Source organism: Prunus avium, chromosome 7, assembly GCF_965620075.1.
Source record: "Prunus avium chromosome 7, drPruAviu1.hap1.1, whole genome shotgun sequence".
Classification (NCBI taxonomy): Eukaryota; Viridiplantae; Streptophyta; class Magnoliopsida; order Rosales; family Rosaceae; genus Prunus; species Prunus avium.
The window spans coordinates 31,886,626-31,904,512 of record NC_142290.1 but is presented as its reverse complement, the minus strand read 5'-3'; the positions used below and the strand labels follow the sequence as shown (position 1 = coordinate 31,904,512).

At 36.4% G+C, this 17,887-nt stretch overlaps 2 protein-coding genes and 1 pseudogene across 4 annotated transcripts; all 3 read left to right on the top strand.

Annotated features, from left to right (window-relative positions):
- Positions 1-8,691: 8,691 nt before the first annotated feature.
- Positions 8,692-10,881, top strand: LOC110752981 (methyl jasmonate esterase 1-like). 2 transcript variants are annotated; one of them, XM_088244882.1, is made up of 3 exons: positions 8,692-9,183; positions 9,274-9,402; positions 10,202-10,881. In XM_088244882.1, the coding sequence occupies exons 1-3, from the start codon at positions 8,797-8,799 to the stop codon at positions 10,469-10,471; spliced, it is 786 nt and encodes a 261-aa protein (XP_088101008.1). In that variant the 5' UTR covers positions 8,692-8,796; the 3' UTR covers positions 10,472-10,881. The 2 variants fall into 2 exon arrangements, with proteins under 2 accessions (XP_088101008.1, XP_088101009.1); XM_088244883.1 differs by lacking the exon at positions 9,274-9,402.
- Positions 10,882-10,986: 105 nt separating this feature from the next.
- LOC110752985 (putative inactive methylesterase 20) lies at positions 10,987-12,731 on the top strand (annotated as a pseudogene).
- A 2,867-nt stretch (positions 12,732-15,598) lies between these two features.
- LOC110752983 (methyl jasmonate esterase 1-like) lies at positions 15,599-17,644 on the top strand. Of its 2 annotated transcripts, XM_021953772.2 has the most exons (3): positions 15,601-16,078; positions 16,169-16,297; positions 17,083-17,641. In XM_021953772.2, the coding sequence occupies exons 1-3, from the start codon at positions 15,692-15,694 to the stop codon at positions 17,350-17,352; spliced, it is 786 nt and encodes a 261-aa protein (XP_021809464.2). In that variant the 5' UTR covers positions 15,601-15,691; the 3' UTR covers positions 17,353-17,641. The 2 variants fall into 2 exon arrangements, with proteins under 2 accessions (XP_021809465.2, XP_021809464.2); XM_021953773.2 differs by lacking the exon at positions 16,169-16,297 and having other exon boundaries at positions 15,599-16,078; positions 17,083-17,644.
- Positions 17,645-17,887: the final 243 nt, after the last annotated feature.

Here is a 17,887-nt window from a genome sequence, read left to right as displayed (position 1 = left end):
CATCTTTCACTTTTGTTTAGTCGTTCTGAGCTCTCTGAAATCCTCTTTCACAATTTCTCGATCTCACTCACTCAGCCCTCCTCTCCTCTCTTTTCTCTCTCTCTCGCTCGCACCCACATCGGTGACAATCACTGTCACCTCCTCAGAAACCCTAACCCACATCGGTGACAACGACCTTTCCACCTCCATCTCTCACTCTCTGTCACCTCTTTCGACCTCTATACCTAGAGATGGCGTCTCAGGTAGCCAATTTTCTCCTACACATTTGGGTTTTCTTCTCCTTATTTCAATTTCATATTTGGGTGAGATTGTACAGAAATTTGTTGAAACATAATTGTGGGTTGAATTTAAAATTTTACTCTCTCTGTTTACAATTAATATTTTCAGCTTGTGTAGAGAATGTTATTTCAGTGGGATTATACAAGAACTTTTTGAACCAAAATTTTGGGATTGTGCAACAAATATTTCTCAGTTTGTCTTAAGGAATATTATGCTTGAAGCTTGTCCAATCTACAATGATTTTGAAGATTTTCTTTTGCTTATTGAATTTGATTACTGAGTTAGGTTTTTATTTTGACAAAAAACAATTGAAGAAACACAGTTATTTGGTTCAATAATGGTCTCTTGGTTCAATGATATGAATTTGTTTGTTCGATTTTGGGATGTGATTTTTGAATGAACTACATAAATTGATTATGTCTTTAGGTGGAGGATATCTCCAAAAGTGACTGTGGAGTTTGTAAGTTTTATAAGAATGCCAATATTTTAACATAAGTTTGATACTGTAAAGTTGGCAATGGCATATGTTGGATCTTGGTTTTCTCTATTTTTCGTAATTCAATCTTGGATATGTTTTTGGTGCAGTTTATAGTCCTCGAGGTTGATATCAAGCCAAGGTTGTGTTGGTGCCGTGAAAAGGGTTCTTGGAAAACTTGAAGGTTTGTTGACAGCTCTTGCATTTATCCAGTTCATTGTCTTGCTCTTCTTCTTCTCTGAGATTGTGCTTCTTTAACTGTTTGAACAATGCCAAATGCACTATTGATGATTTCCTGATTTGTATTTTTATTCGCCTGTCAAGACACATATTCACTTCACCCATGTTTATAATAACTTTTATATTGCAATTTAGTAGTATGAAATCATGTGCATGAATGTGAACTTTAATTTTGCAATGGTACTATCTTGTGAAAGTTTGCTATATGAAGAATTGGGTAATTTAGAAAAGTCAACAATCTGTATGAAGATAAGATTCTTGAAGGTAGTCCTTCACTGGAGAAACTACAGATAGATTTCTCATAGGTACATATAACTCAACAAACTTCAAGCTCAGCTCTTAAATGATGTATATCATAATTTTTTCTTTCTTTCTTCTATTAAAAAATGTATGTCATACTGCAGTTTTACATTTATCCACTCTATTTGTTGTAGTGCATGTAAATGTATGTTTATGATACTTGTAGTGTGTAAATATGTTTGAACTTGTTTTGGTATTGGTTTCTGAATCTGTTTTGGTATTGGTTTTTGTTATGAATTTTGGAATTGGTTTCTGTTTTGAAATTGGTTTCAGTTGTGATTGAATGTTATGTTTTTGTTTCCATTTTGATTGAATGATTTGCTTCTAATATGCACTTTCGATCCATTTTATATAGATGGCAGCGTTCTCTTGGGGAGGAAATTCCTAACTTTCAGATTAAATTCGGTTCTAAGAGGAGATGTCGTCGAATTTTGCTAATGTGTTAAAATTCCAAACCAAGAGGAGAGGTAAATTTTTTGTTTTGCCACTTTCTTATGTATATCTTAAGATGTAATGAGATAACATTGTTTGTTCATCAATTTATGAAAGTCAAGTTAGAAGGAAATTTGTCCAACAAGCTTGGTCTCTAGTGATTCGAAATCCTAACTCTTGAGTCTTGAGATAATTGACTTTCTTTTTTCATGACAGTTAGACCTAGATTTTTGGCTTCTAGAAGATTGTTGTCATTGAGAACCTTCATCAATTTGGGTTTGGACAACATTCCATTTAGTTGCAAGAAGTGTATTGTAGTTATAAGGAAAAAAAAACATGTACTTGAGGGACTACTTGTGTATAAGACAGACCATGTAATTATTTAGTCATCATGGAATGAAATTGAGTTCAATTTACTTGAGAAATTTCAGTCTTGAATCTTTTGTTTTTATATATTCGCAAGTGCATGCAATGGAAAAATACTTTTATTCAATTATGCATTGAAGAGAGCACATTATATACATTATGTGTATATATAGCTCATTCTTCTTGCCTTTGTGGATGACAATGGGTCGAATCGGGGGTGGGTATGCCATTCCCATCCCCATCCCTGTGAAGCTTTTTTCCCCCATCCCCACCTTTATACCCTCAATACAGACTTTAAAAAAAAGAGGGTATACGAGGGCAATACAGTAGCAATACATAGGCAATAAAGGGCTATACAATGGCAATACACAAACTCCATACTCCCCCTATAAGTTTATTCCAACACTGACTTGAAAAAACAAAGATATGAGGGGACAATACAGTAGCAATACACAAGCAATAAAAGGTTATACAATGGCAATACACAAGCAATAAAAGGCTATATAATGGCAATACACAAACTTCATACTCCCCCTATAAATTTATTCCAACAAACTTTAAAAAAAAAGGATATACTGAGGCAATACACAAGCAATAAGGAGCTATACATGTGCAATACATATGCAATACATATCTGTCATGGCATTTGCCAATGAAATAACTGATTTGGTTACATTTGTATTTTTCTTCTTTGCAAGGGGAAAGATAAAACCATGAAAACTAGAGATTGACAAATTTCCTTCTAACTTGACTTTCATAAATTGATGAACTAACTATGTTATCTCATGACATCTTAAGATATTCATAAGAAAGTGGCAAAAAAATAAAAAATTTACATCTCCTCTTGGTCGGGAATTTTAACACATTTTATAGCTATCAGCAAAATTCGATGACATCTCCTCTTGGTACCGAATTTAAGCTGAAAGTTATAGCAATTTCCTCCCCAAGAGGACGCTGCCACTTGAATCAAGACAATCTTCCATCTGTATAAAACGGATCAAAAATGCATATTAGAAGCAAATCATTCAATCACAATGGAAACAAAAACATAACATTCAATCACAACTAAAACCAAATTCAAAATAGAAACCAATTCCAAAATTCATAACAGAAACCAATACCAAAACAGATCCAGAAACCAATACCAAAACAAGTTCAGACATATTTACAGGCACTACAAGTATCATACACATACATTTACAGGCACTACAACAAATGGAGTGGATAAATGTAAAACTACAGTATGATATACATTTTTTAATAGAAGAAAGGAAAAAAAAAATATGATATACATCATTTAAGAGCTGAGCTTGAAGTTTGTTGAGTTATATATACGTTTGAGAAATCTATTTGTAGTTTCTCTAGTGAAGGACTACCTTCAAGAATCCTATCTTCATACAGATTGTTGGCTTTTCTAAATGACCCAATTCTTCATATAGCAAACTTTCACAAGATAGTACCATTGTAAAATTAAAGTTCACATTCATGCACACGATTTCGTACTACTCAATTGCAATATAAAAGTTATTATAAACATGGGTGAAGTGAATATGTGTCTTGGCAAGCGAATAAAAATACAAATAAGGAAATCATCAATAGTGCATTTGGCATTGTTCAAACAGTTAAAGAAGCATAGTCTCAGAGAAGAAGTAAAGCAAGATAATGGAACTAGATAAATGCAAGAGCTGTCAACAAACCTTAAGTTTTCCAAGAACCTTTTTCACAGCATCAACACAACCTTGGCATGATACCAACCTTGAGGACTGTAGACTGCACCAAAAACCGATCTAAGATTGAAGTACGAAAAATAGAGAAAAACAAGATCCAACATATGCCAACTTTACAGTATCAAACTTATGTTAAAATATTGGCATTCTCATAAAACTTACAAACTCCACAATCACTTTTGGAGATATCCTCCACCTCAAGACATAATCAATTTATGTAGTTCATTCAAAAATCACATCCCAATACATAACAAAACAAATTCAGATCATTGAACCAAATAACTGTGTTTCCTCAATTGTTTTTTGTCAAAATAAAAACCTAACTCAGTAATCAAATTCAATAAGCAAAAGAAAATCTTCAAAATAATTGTAGACTGGACAAGCTTCAAGCATAATATTCCTTAAGACAAACTGAGAAATATTTGTTGCACAATCCCAAAATTTTGGTTCAAAAAGTTCTTGTATAATCCCACTGAAATAACATTCTCTACACAAGTTGAAAATATTAATTGTAAACAGAGAGTAAAATTTTAAATTCAACCCACAATTATGTTTCAACAAATTTGACAGGACCCGCCCCGAATCTCCTCGGAAACCGGGACGGATCCCGTCTAAAAATCCGACATCCTATAGGTGCCGGGCCCACTTACTAAAAACCGAGACTTCTACCAAAATTTTGGCAGTCTCCCCTCTAAACAGGACATATCCCAAAAATTTCAACATGTCAAAAACACAGATATTTACAACCCAACAGCCAGCATGCATCACACAAAGCATAGTGTTTACAAACTATGGCCTCCGGCCTCAAAAATCACATCCTAACAGGGCGATCACAGAGCATGTCTAACAGAATTCAACAACCAGCAAAAATGAAGTTTTACGAATTTACAAGGTACAGAAGCTCTACGAAAGCTCGGAGCACTGCAGTTCACGGTTCAGGGCACACGACACAACTCTGTTGCTCGTTCCAGTCAACTACTGGCTGTGGGGCGCAAAACAGAAAATTGTGAGTGGACAAAACAAAGTTTAGTTCCAATTAAATCAAAATAATATAACCCCACTGTTAGAAAACCATGCATGATACCAATGCATTAAAAACCATCATAATCATACATATATAGTTTGCTCAAAACCAGAGCTAAAACCGAAACCATAATAAAACTTACAATTCAACCCATTCAAACCCTTTCTTATGAAACTCAAATCAAACTCTCAAACCCCGTGCCCGATGGCACGACGAGCGGGGAAGTATCCTCACTCAGAAACAAGAACAAATGCATAGCTATATAATATAAGAGATATTATATATATATATATATACATGACACACCTAATTGTACCGGGGAAACAATCCAACAGGGGATTGTTGACTAGCTCACAATTATCAGCCCTCAAACAGACTATGTGGCTAGGGACGAGCCGTCCAACTGGGGGACTAACTCTCAGCCAGCACGTACGGACGAAGAATCAAGACCCGTAAGCCTGTAAACAGTCCTACGCGCGCAGACTACCCAATTAAGGGTCTACAACGACACCCTGTTAAGGTATGCCCCGAGTTCCGACATTTCCAAGTATCTCACAATTCCATATCCACAATCCAGATCAGGGGAGGTACACAGGGTAGTGCTGACAACACTCCAAACTGACTTTTCTACTCTCGCATCTTACCATGCCTTACAACCAATCCCAAGTACCCCCACATAAACTCAACATAAAGTACTTTCCCAAATAGTATGCATAAATAATTCAAGATACTTGAATATGTCTAAAACCCAAACATAACACCCATACTTTATAAAAATATTAGTTTCGAATAATAAGTATAAGGTAAATTTCCATAAACCCTTAAATCCATATGCATAGAAATTTCATCATAAAGCTCATGCAATTTATTTGAAAACAAAGTCCACTTACAAGTAGTCCCAAGCTGCGTGACCCTGAGAGGGTCCTGCTTGCTGTGAAGGAGGTGTCGGATTACCTATTTCAGAATACGAGCACGATATTAAAATCCAACGCTTCAAAAGAAAACTTTAAAGTAAAATCCTGATTTCCCGGGTTTCCCTTAAATACAAGGAACGAGACGTCCCTAAGGTCCAATCTAAGGGTTTCAAGCGCTGGAAAAGTCTCGGAAGACACTCGGTCAACCGGACGGTCAAAACTTTAAGTTGATGAATCGGAACATCCGGGGCTCCGATTCACGATCCGCGAATTCCTATACGATCCTAGGAATACCAGGAACAACATACGTGAAATTGGGTTTGATCCAATAGTCCAAACACATCAAACCCGAAAATCACAGAATATGTCAAATTCGTTCGAGGCCCAAACGATATCCAAATTGAGATCCGTAAACTCCTACGCGCTCGTGACAACACAAGGATCATTTTAAGAGAAAATGTGACCTCTGACGGACTTCCCACGCGCCTCCCCACGCGCTGCCGCGCGTGGGTGGCTTGGTCACTGTTCAGGTGACCGGAAAAACTTAGAATCTTGGCTCCAAACTCCTAACCTAGGTAAAACACCTAATTTGGAGTCTCTTTTGTTCTTGGGAAATGGCCAAAAAGTGGCCGGAAGTGACCGGAAATTCAAATTGAAAACAGGTAGATTCTAGGGTTCGAATTCGAGTTGCTAAACTTAGAAATCAGTCAAAACATACCCAACAGCCAGCTAGAGCACGAAGAGAGAAACCATACCTCACTCGTCGGAAACGGTGGCTGGACGGCGGAGATTGAAGGCCGTGAAGTTTCGCGATTTTTCCGGCGAGTTTTCTGCGTTTTCCGGCGGCTGGCGGCGACTCCAGGAGCGGTGCTGGCCGGGGAAGAGAGAGGAGGAGGTGGTGGTTCGATCTTGACTGGTCTCGTGGCCGGTGGTGTGACGTGGCGGCGGTGCTGGCCAAAATAGCCGTCGGTGAACAATGTCGGGGGAGGGGTTTGCACGCGAGAGAGAGAAGTCAGGGGAGAGAGAGAGAGAGAAAGAGAAATGAAAAAATGAAAAGGAATTTCTGATTTTAATCGAATTAAATTTCTGAAATAATTTCAATTAGGTCCTCAATGATTTTTCGATCGTAATTTCTTCGTTTCAAGTCCGAATCGAGCCTACCGCGTGTCTACGGACTCGGCTCCGTACAACCTTCCTAAAAACACCACTTGCTGCCCCAAACTCTCTCCGGATAAACATTGACCTTTTTGCCCCCATTTCAAGGGCAAAATTGGAAATTCCATATTTTAAATTAAATTAATTAGTGAATAGTCTTATTTTTGGGTCGGGATGTTACAAAATTTATGTACAAACTCACCCAAATTTGACTTGGAGGGACTTGAACTCACATCAAGCACCAAAAATCCAAACTCATATATGAAATTGAAACAAGGAGAAGAAAACCCAAATGTGTACGAGAAAATTGGCTACCTGAGACACCATCTCTAGGTATAGAGGTCGAAAGAGGTGACAGAGAGTGAGAGATGGAGGTGGAAAGGTCGTTGTCGCCGATGTGGGTTAGGGTTTCTGAGGAGGTGACAGTGATTGTCGCCGATGTTGGTGTGAGCGAGAGAGAGAGAGAGAAGATAGGAGAGGAGGGCTGAGTGAGTGAGATCGAGAAATTGTGAAAGAGGATTTCAGAGAGCTCAGAACAACTAAACAAAAGTGAAAGATGGGTAATAGGCTGTCAATAGGGAGTTTTTATAAGGGGCATTTGTGATTGGGTTTCAAAATAAGGATTAGTGAATAAATTAGGTGAGCCAGGGGTAAAGCCGCCAATTTCCCTTAAAACAATAACAAGGGGAACGCTAGAGATACACTCCAACATATTACAATAAAACTAAGACTATACTAAATGCCAAGCAAAGATTGATAAATTAAATAACAAAGAGCATATGTGATCAGCTGAGCATTTTGAGTATTTCGTTTTATTTGTTTGCTTGAAAAGAATGTTCACCTCATCTCCAACCCTAGATGCCTTTAAGAAGCATTTTGTGCTAGTTCCTGGAGCTAGCCATGGAGATGGAGCATGTTGTTGGTATAAGTTGTCAACTCATCGAATAACTAAACAATCTCCAATTTGAATGAGTTTTTGCACATATGATCTTTTGTGATTTAAAAAATGAACGGTTTAGATAATGACACGTATATTGTGAAGATTACTTAATCACATTCCAACTTCTCAAGACACCCACCCAAGACACCCAAGGCACCCAAAACCTTACAAAAGGTCATGTTTTAAATTTTTGGGTAAACTACTGAAATGCCCCTTGAACTTGTACCTAATTATCAATTTACCCCCTGACCTTTTTTTATATACAAAATTAAGGACTTGAATTAAATTTTATTCTCAAATTCCCCCCTGCCGTCCAAATCAATAACATGTCATCCAATAATCCGTCAAATCATTAAAAAAATATATTTTATAAAAAAATTAAAGAAAAATATATATTTTTTGAAAAAATTAAATAAATAAAAATTTGGGCCCCCTCAGCTGTGGGCCCCAGGCTGTAACCCTGGTAGCCCTGGCCCAAGGCCGCCTCTTGCTGCTATCTTGTCCATTTCCTCTGTTATGGAAACTTCAACACACATGCCTGACTAAAAAAAGATAATACACAAAAAGAGTGACACATGCATGCATAGTATGGGTGTGGACAATCTGGCAGCCGACCGCATTTTGTATGGATAGCGTTTATCTTGAGCAAGCTCATTCATAAATGTCTTAACTTTTGTGAAAGATAAAATCAATCAAAATCAAAGAATTTGTCCCTTTTGTTTTCAGAGAAGATTCAAAATGGACTTGGAGAATTACGACTTTGCCACTCAGGGAGGAAAAACTACTGCACACGCACGCGCATACCTCTAGATATATTTTGACAATTATTCACTGACTTTTCAGATTGTCAACAACCTTAGAATTTTCATCTAGATTAAGCATATGCAGGCCAAGAAAATAGACCAAAAACCTTAGAATTTTTAGTCTCTCTTTGCTCACTAAGAATGTGTTCTCGATCTCCAAACCCAGAAGCCCAAAAGAAGCATTTTGTGCTGGTTCATGGAGCTGGCCATGGGGCATGGTGTTGGTACAAGTTGTCAGCTCTGCTCATCTCTGCAGGTCACCATGTTACAGCTCTAGACCTAGCAGCATCTGGAGACAACCCAAAACAGATAAATCAAGTCCATTGCTTCGCGGACTATGTTGAGCCGTTGATTGAATTCATGGAGTCTCTCCCACCAGAGGATAGGGTTATCTTGGTCGGCCATAGCATGGGTGGGGCCTCCATATCTATTGCCATGGAGAGGTTCCCTGAGAAAATTTCTGTTGCTGTATTTGCCACCGCTGTGATGCCTGGCCCTACTTTGAGTTACTTGGCCATAGTTAAACAGGTATATTTATGAGTTCCACACATATACCCTTTTGTTTAATTTTTTCCATATACCCTTGAAAATATATTTACTAATAATAATATGTTACAGCTTGGTAGTAGATTGGAAATAAAGGATTCTAAATATAGATATGATAAAGGACCCAACAACCCTCCAACATCGGGAATTTTTGGTCCCCAACGTATGACTTCAATGTTCTACCAGCTCTCCCCCCCAGAGGTAAATTTTGAGGGAAAAAGGCGAGAAATTGGTTGAGATATATCTATACTATTATATAAACTTGGAAAACGTCGATTATTTCCATTTTAAGTAAAACAAATCTAAATCTAGAATTTAAAATGAGTTATTTACTGCAATGGTTCCTGAATTTATACCCGAGTTTCATTTTGGTATTCCAACTCGTTTTTTAGTTTATGTCGTCCTCCCTCTATCTCACGCGTTCCAATTTTATCATTCAGTCAAATTTGGTAAATTTTTCCGTCTATTGGTGAAACTCGGGTATAAATTTAGAAACTATGATGGTTAAAAAAAAAATAAAGGTGGACCCAGGAATATTTGTAGGGATAGGCAAAATTTATTTTTTTTGGGGTAAATTATAAGCCCCTGTTTGTTACAATTTGTTTTTTTAATAAGAACTTTTTTTTCAATATATTTTCTTCATCATATTTAGAACTTTTTGTTATTATACGACATTTGCAACAGAAAAAATATTGGAATTATTGATAATATTATTGAAATATTTGAAAGAGATTAAAGGGAAACAAAGAACGAAAGAAAAAAAAAATTTGTCCATGGCAGGCTGATTTATTTCTTTGATTGGTCTAGGTTGAGCCCTACACAATAAGTCTAATCTCAAAGTGAGCACATGCTAGTCTATTTGTGGATCCACCCTTGAAAAAAAACCCCTATTAAAACTAAGTCTACATCCACTTAGGTTCAATTTTCCAATTGGTTAAGCTTCTACGTTTCCTCTTTTTTCTTTAATTTGTTTATTTGTTTTTTATTTGGATGTCAACAGGACTTAGCACTGGCGTTGTCATCGCTAAGATATTTCCCTCTCTTTGATGAGGAAATAAAACTCACCAAGGAGAAATATGGGTTGGTTCGTAGAGTATATATCGTGTGCGACCAAGACCTTGCCATAGGGGAGGATGTGCAACGGTGGATGATCAAGGAAAATCCTCCACATGAAGTCAAAGTGATCAATGGTTCTGATCATATGCCCATGTTCTCCAAACCGCAGGAATTCTTCTCCACCCTCCAAGAGATTTCTGAACAATATTCCTAAACATCGTAAGCACCCACCTGATAAACTATAGCTAGGAGCTTGTCATCATTGTATAGATCGATGCAGTCCAACCAAAGTCGTCTCCTACAACATATGTTTTCTGCGAAGCTTCTAGTGTACGCGGCAATATTGCTGTTATTGCCACCCTTACCAAAAGAACGGAGAAGTTCATTATATCCGTACCCTATATAGGGAAATATGTATCAAAATTTACATGACTGTATAAGCCTAACCCCTCTTGTCCCTCTGTATCTGCCAGTGATAGCTTGAAAAGAATACGCGACAACTATTTATAATGAAGTCAAATTATACGTAGTTACACACAAATATCTAGCTAACATATTTTAAATTTTAAAAACAAAACTTTGTTCTTTGGAATCGTTAACCAGCTAGCAGTCTGGATTATATGCCTGCAGGATACTTGGAAGTCAGCTTTATAATTTTATTAGTCTTCGGTGTATTATTACGACAGAAAAACCACTCGAGTCGAGAGGCTCCTGCCTATCAACAAGACTATGAACAATAGTACGGAACAAGGCCGGCTAGGGCTTATGTCTTTAAACAATAGTAGGGAATAGTTGGAAGATGAACTAATATCACAGCTGGCTGAAGGAATTTTGGATATGCATGGGGGATGGGGCGATCTTGATCAAGTTTAACTACTAAAACTATATTATTGTATGAAAGATTCAAAATCAAGTAAAACCAAAGAATAAATTTTTCTTTATGCAAATTGTAATGTATTGTTTTTAAAGAAAGTTGGAGTTCGAGATTGGCTTTTGGCACTTAGGGAGGATTAGCCTACACACATGCACTAAACCTGAATATTTTTGAGATAATTATTCACACTGACTTTTTAGATTTTCATATTCATTTCAGAAAGTTTGATTAATTAAGATTAAGCAGAATCTTAATCTGTCTTCGAACGCCAATTGAAGGACTTGGTCCAGTATTAAAGCGAGACTAGACCACACTGCTATTGGTCAAGGAATTAAGAGAAGGGTTTTGAGCACCATATAGAGCCTATCAAAGTTAAGCATGTTGTGTCTTTCTTCTTGTTTCTTTGCTTGGCAAGAATTTGCACCTCATCTCCAGTTGGGAAGAAGCATTTTGTGTTGGTTCATGGAGCATGGAATTGGTATAAGATGACAAATCTACAGACCTCAATCGGTCGATGACAATGTCACAGCTCTAGACCTAGCTGCAGCCGGGATAAACCCAAATCAGGTACAACAACTCTATTCCTTATCGGACTATGTTGAGCCGTTGATTGAATTTATGGAGTCTCTTCCATCAATGGAGAGGGTTATCTTGGTGGGCCATAGCGTGGGTGAGGCTGCCATATATATCCACCGCCATGGAGAGGTTTCCTGAGAAAATCTCTGCCGCGGTATTTGCCAACGCTTTAATGCCTGGTCCTGCTCTCCCTTACTTGACTGTATTTGATAAGGTAACAACATATCATATTGATCCTTTGCTCATTATCATTTTTTACTTAATTTTTTTATATTTATATTATGCCAAGATCGTGCTATATAGTCGAGATATGGGTTAAGATGAGAATACGAGGTCTCAACTCACATACGAAATTTCTAAAAAATTGTAGGGAAAAAAAAAAAAGTTAGATTAGATTTCTAGTTGATTTTTTTTATAGGAAAAATTAAGATTTCATTACCACCAACCATCGGCTACAAGCGAATGGTATGTAAATAATTGGCCTCATTAAAACCTTGCCGAAAAAAATTCAGTGGGACAAAACTCCGGGGGAGATTTTTAGTTGATATGTTTAATGTGAATATGGATAATTAATATATTTAAAAAATATACAGGTCGTCAGTGGAATAAATTTTATGGACTCTGAATCCAGGATTTGCGACAATGGATGATCAATCAAAATCCGCCGGATGAAGTCAAAGTGATCAATGGTTGTGATCACATGGTAATGTTCTCTAAATCGCTGGAGCTGTTCTACTACCTCCAGAAGGTTGCTGAATGCTGAGAGTTGTTAAATATTCATAAAATTAAAAACAATAAAAGAAAAAAATATTAAAAATAAAGTGAGCACCTGGCAACTAGCTAGGAGCTTTATCCTCATTGTACAATAATTTATGATGCAACCACATATGAATAAATTTGGAGAAAAATTAAAGTAAGTTAATTGGTGTAATAAGTCGGAGGATAAAGATCCTATGTTGGACATGAATAATAATATATAAGAGGGATTCCTTAACCTCTTTCTTTGATTCCTTAACCTATTTGTAATTTGGAATTTCCAAATGACCAATCTTTTTATACATCTTCATCTCTAATTCTAAATGTTTGGTACTATTAGCTTGTCACATCTTCAATCCGATCAAACAAATACATTAGAAATATATTAGAAATTAGCTTAACATCAAACAAATATATATTAAATGCAACCGAAAGCCACATATTATGAAAATGAAAATATGTCCAACAATAGAATTAATAGTATATAGATATTATCAAAATAAAAATATGTTTAACAGTCGATGCCATTAGACAAGAAATACCACCCCACACTCAAACCTCTCAAGACACCCAAGGCAACCAAACCATATCCAGCACAAGGTTAGCTCATGAAAGGTCTTCTAAATCTTTATTAGATTTGAAATCAAATTTTTAAATAATTGAATAGTTTGTCAGCAGCCTCGCCGCATTTTGTATAGATAGAGTGTGTCTTGGGCAAGCTCATTAAGAATTTTTGTTTTTGTTTTTAAAGAAGATTGCTAGCAACATGGACTTGGGGATTATGACTTTGCCTCTGAGGGAGGATTAATTAATTCACGCATATCTTATAGATATACTTGGACAATAATTCACTGACTTTTCAGATTGCCAACATCATCTGAAATTTTTTATCTAGATTAAGCAGATTCATGATATATAAAAGTAAGACTAGACCAAATGCATAGAAATCAAGGCTTAATAGAAGGAAGACTTTAGACTGGACAACAATTCTTTTCCTTTTCTGTGTAATTACCTTAGACATAGGATCTGGAGATTTCTTTCCTTTTGTATTCCTTAAGCTTTGTTATATATCTGTAATCTTTGTACAGTGATCAATACAGTAAACATTCACCATATTTTCTTATATGGTATCAGAGAGCAAAACATCTGATCCCTCTTTGCTCTTCCTGCAATCTTCATCATGACAAATACCAAAGAAAGCAGTGTCACACCGAAAACACAAAAATCCGTCAACCAGGAAACTAATTCAATACCTGATTATGCAGTTTCTTCACCACTCTACCTTCATCATTCAGATAACCCTGGCGCTATTATTGTCTCCAAGCCTCTTATAGGAGATAATTACCCTACCTGGAGTCGAGCTATACGCAGAGCTCTGGAAGACAAGAACAAACTTGGATTCATTGATGAAAGCTTGACCATGCCTACAAAAGCATCCCCAGATTATGACCAATGGATTGGCTGCAATAGTATGGTGAATTCTTGGATTGTCAATTCACTTTCTGCAGAGATCTCCAACAACGTCATTTATATCGAGAGTGCGCTTGATGTCTGGACTGATCTCAAGGAACAATTTTTGAAAAAAAAAAATGCTCCACGCATATTTGAGATACATCGAAGTATATCTAATCACCACTAAGGGACGTCTTCTATGTCAACCTATTACAATGTTCTCAAAGGATTTTGGGATGAACTCTCATCGTACACATCTGTGGCTCCTTGTTCCTGTGGTGCCACCAACTCTCGTAATGATATCTTAGAGGAGTGGAGACTCATGCAATTCCTCACAGGCCTTAATGAAGTATTGGTTTGTTTAACAAAATATTTATTCAAAGATCCTCTTAAACTTTGAGCAATTTCTTCTTTTTTTTTCTTTCTTTGTCTCTTGAGATTTCCGGAAATTTGTTTCTTAGGAAACATTTTTTAATTTTTATAATAAACACAACACAATAAAAAATAATAAAGCTAATTAACAAAGAACAATAAAACCTGGATTTTGAGCATATTTTCTTCAACTTGAAACTTCCAATTATAAAGAACAAGAATCCTAGCCAAATTTTTTGTTGAATCAAATAATAAAGAAGAAAAAGTTAATAAATATATGTATTACAATTTACAAAATTTATACATCTAGATTCTATATAGATCTATAAAAAAAAAAATTACCTTCAAAGAAAGGCACTGGTCTAGCTTGTGGATGATTTATTTTCCAACTCTGTTTTGAAGAAGACGAGAATCACAAAAAAAACAAAAAAAATTTGCTTGCGTTATGAACTTCAACTTCTAAGAAGGTCGAAGGTTTTTTTTTTTCTTCTTTTTGTGACTAGAAAGTTTGTTTTGATTTCCCCATATTTTGTTTATTTGTTTTATATTATATTGTATAATTAATAAGGGACTTTTCTTCCTCATTATGTTTCTTCTTGAGATTGAGAATATAATGATTGATTGGCTTCCTCTTTGGTATACAGGTAAAGGCGGCAACTATCTTTTGTTTTAAATTTTTGGGTAAACTGCCGAAATGCCCCTTGAATTTGTACCTAATTATCAATTTACCCCCTAACCTTTTTTTTAACAAAATTAAGGACTTGAATTAAATTTTATTCTCAATTTCCCCCCTGCCGTCCAAATCAAAAAACATGTCATCCAATAATCCGTCAAATCATTAAAAAAATTAAAGAAAAATATATATTTTTTGAAAAAATTAAAGAAAAAAAAGAAAAAAAATTTGGGCCCCATCAGTTGTGGGCCCCGGGTGTAACCCTGGTAGCCCTGGCCCAAGGCCGCCTCTTGCTGCTATCTTGTCCATTTCCTCTGTTGTGGAAACTTCAACACACATGCCTGACTAAAAAAAGATAATACACAAAAAGAGTGACACATGCATGCATAGTATGGGTGTGGACAATCTGGCAGCCGACCGCATTTTGTATGGATAGCGTTTATCTTGAGCAAGCTCATTCATAAATGTCTTAACTTTTGTGAAAGATAAAATCAATCAAAATCAAAGAATTTGTCCTTTTGTTTTCAGAGAAGATTCAAAATGGACTTGGAGAATTACGACTTTGCCACTCAGGGAGGAAAAACTACTGCACACGCACGCGCATACCTCTAGATATATTTTGACAATTATTCACTGACTTTTCAGATTGCCAACAACCTTAGAATTTTCATGCAGGCCAAGAAAATAGACCAAAAACCTTAGAATTTTTAGTCTCTCTTTGCTCACTAAGAATGTGTTCTCGATCTCCAAACCCAGATGCCCAAAAGAAGCATTTTGTGCTGGTTCATGGAGCTGGCCATGGGGCATGGTGTTGGTACAAGTTGTCAGCTCTGCTCATCTCTGCAGGTCACCGTGTTACAGCTCTAGACCTAGCAGCATCTGGAGACAACCCAAAACAGATAAATCAAGTCCATTGCTTCGCGGACTATGTTGAGCCGTTGATTGAATTCATGGAGTCTCTCCCACCAGAGGATAGGGTTATCTTGGTGGGCCATAGCATGGGTGGGGCCTCCATATCTATTGCCATGGAGAGGTTCCCTGAGAAAATTTCTGTTGCTGTATTTGCCACCGCTGTGATGCCTGGCCCTACTTTGAGTTACTTGGCCATAGTTAAACAGGTATATTTATGAGTTCCACACATATACCCTTTTGTTTAATTTTTTCCATATACCCTTGAAAATATATTTACTAATAATAATATGTTACAGCTTGGTAGTAGATTGGAAATAAAGGATTCTAAATATAGATATGATAAAGGACCCAACAACCCTCCAACATCGGGAATTTTTGGTCCCCAACGTCTGACTTCAGTGTCGTACCAGCTCTCGCCCCCAGAGGTAAATTTTGAGGGAAAAAGGGGAGAAATTGTTTGAGATATATCTGTACTATTATATAAACTTGGAAAACGTCAATTATTCCCATTTTAAGTAAAAAAAATCTAAATCTAGAATTTAAAATGGGTTATTTACTGCAATGGTTCTTACATTTATACCTGACTTTCATTTTGGTATTCCAACTCATTCTTTAGTTTATGTTGTCCTCCCTCTATCTCACGGATTCCAATTTCATCATTCAATCAAATTTTGTAAATTTTTCTGTCTATTGGTGAAACTCGGGTATAAATTTAGAAACTATGACGGTTAAAAAAAAAACTAATGGTGGACCTAAAAATATTTGTAGGGGTGGGCTAAAATTTTTTTCAATATATTTTCTTCATCATATTTAGAACTTTTTGTTATTATACGACATTTCAAACAGAAAAAATATTGGAATTATTGATAATATTATTGAAATATTTGGAAGAGATTAAAGGGAAACAAAGAAAGAAAGAATTTTTTTTTTGTCCATGGCGGTCTGATTTATTTCTTTGATTGGTCTAGATTGAGCCCTACACGATAAGCCTAATCTCAAAGTGAGCACATGCTAGCCTATTCGTGCATCCGCCCTTGAAAAAAAAAAACCTATTAAAATTAAGGGTGCTATATAGTAATTATGCCCATTTTATGCATGTGGAGGAGTCAAGTCTACATCCATCTAGGTTCAATTTTCCAATTGGTTAAGCTTCTACGTTTCCTCTTTTTTCTTTAATTTGTTTATTTATTTTTTATTTGGATGTCAACAGGACTTAGCACTGGCGTTGTCATCGCTGAGATCTTTCCCTCTCTTTGACGAGGAAATAAAACTCACCAAGGAGAAATATGGGTTGGTTCGTAGAGTATGTATAGTGTGCGACCAAGACCTTGCCATAGGGGAGGATGTGCAACGGTGGATGATCAAGGAAAATCCTCCACATGAAGTCAAAGTGATCAATGGTTCTGATCATATGCCCATGTTCTCCAAACCGCAGGAATTCTTCTCCACCCTCCAAGAGATTACTGAAAAATATTCGTAAACATCGTAAGCACCCAACTGATAACATATGTTTTCTGCGAAACTTCTAGTGTACGTAACAATATTGCTGTTGTTGCCACCCTTAGCAAAAGAACGGCGAAGTTCATTATACATAGGGAAATATGTATATGTATGTATCAAATGCCTTGTCACAATTTACATGACTGTATAAGCCAACTTTCCGGTAGCTATGTGGGTCGCCTAACATGAATTGCCATCCTTTACTTTACGCACTCTCATTTCAATTATTTAATTTATGTAATTTACATTACGCAATCGTCTTTACATTCTTTATTTTACGCACTTTAAATTGCACACTCGTCTTTAAATTATTTATTTTATGCACTTTACTTTCCGCACTTATCTTTTAATTATATTTAAATTCAAGCACCTTTTACTTTACGCACGTGTTCTTCGTTTCATTACATTTCACCTTCAATCTTCATTTTCACCCACTCCACATCATTTGGTTGCTCACATAAAGCCTTGACTCCGAGGTAGTGAAAGAACCTAGGCCGTGAGGAGGTTCCTTGCTC

Excerpts from the sequence above, each read along its gene's own strand:
- LOC110752981 (XM_088244882.1), top strand. The coding sequence starts at position 8,797 with ATGTGTTCTCGATCTCCAAACCCAGAAGCCCAAAAGAAGCATTTTGTG. Across the intron at positions 9,184-9,273 it reads ACTTGGCCATAGTTAAACAG|CTTGGTAGTAGATTGGAAAT; the intron begins GTATATTTATGA and ends AATATGTTACAG. Across the intron at positions 9,403-10,201 it reads ACCAGCTCTCCCCCCCAGAG|GACTTAGCACTGGCGTTGTC; the intron begins GTAAATTTTGAG and ends GGATGTCAACAG.
- LOC110752983 (XM_021953772.2), top strand. The coding sequence starts at position 15,692 with ATGTGTTCTCGATCTCCAAACCCAGATGCCCAAAAGAAGCATTTTGTG. Across the intron at positions 16,079-16,168 it reads ACTTGGCCATAGTTAAACAG|CTTGGTAGTAGATTGGAAAT; the intron begins GTATATTTATGA and ends AATATGTTACAG. Across the intron at positions 16,298-17,082 it reads ACCAGCTCTCGCCCCCAGAG|GACTTAGCACTGGCGTTGTC; the intron begins GTAAATTTTGAG and ends GGATGTCAACAG.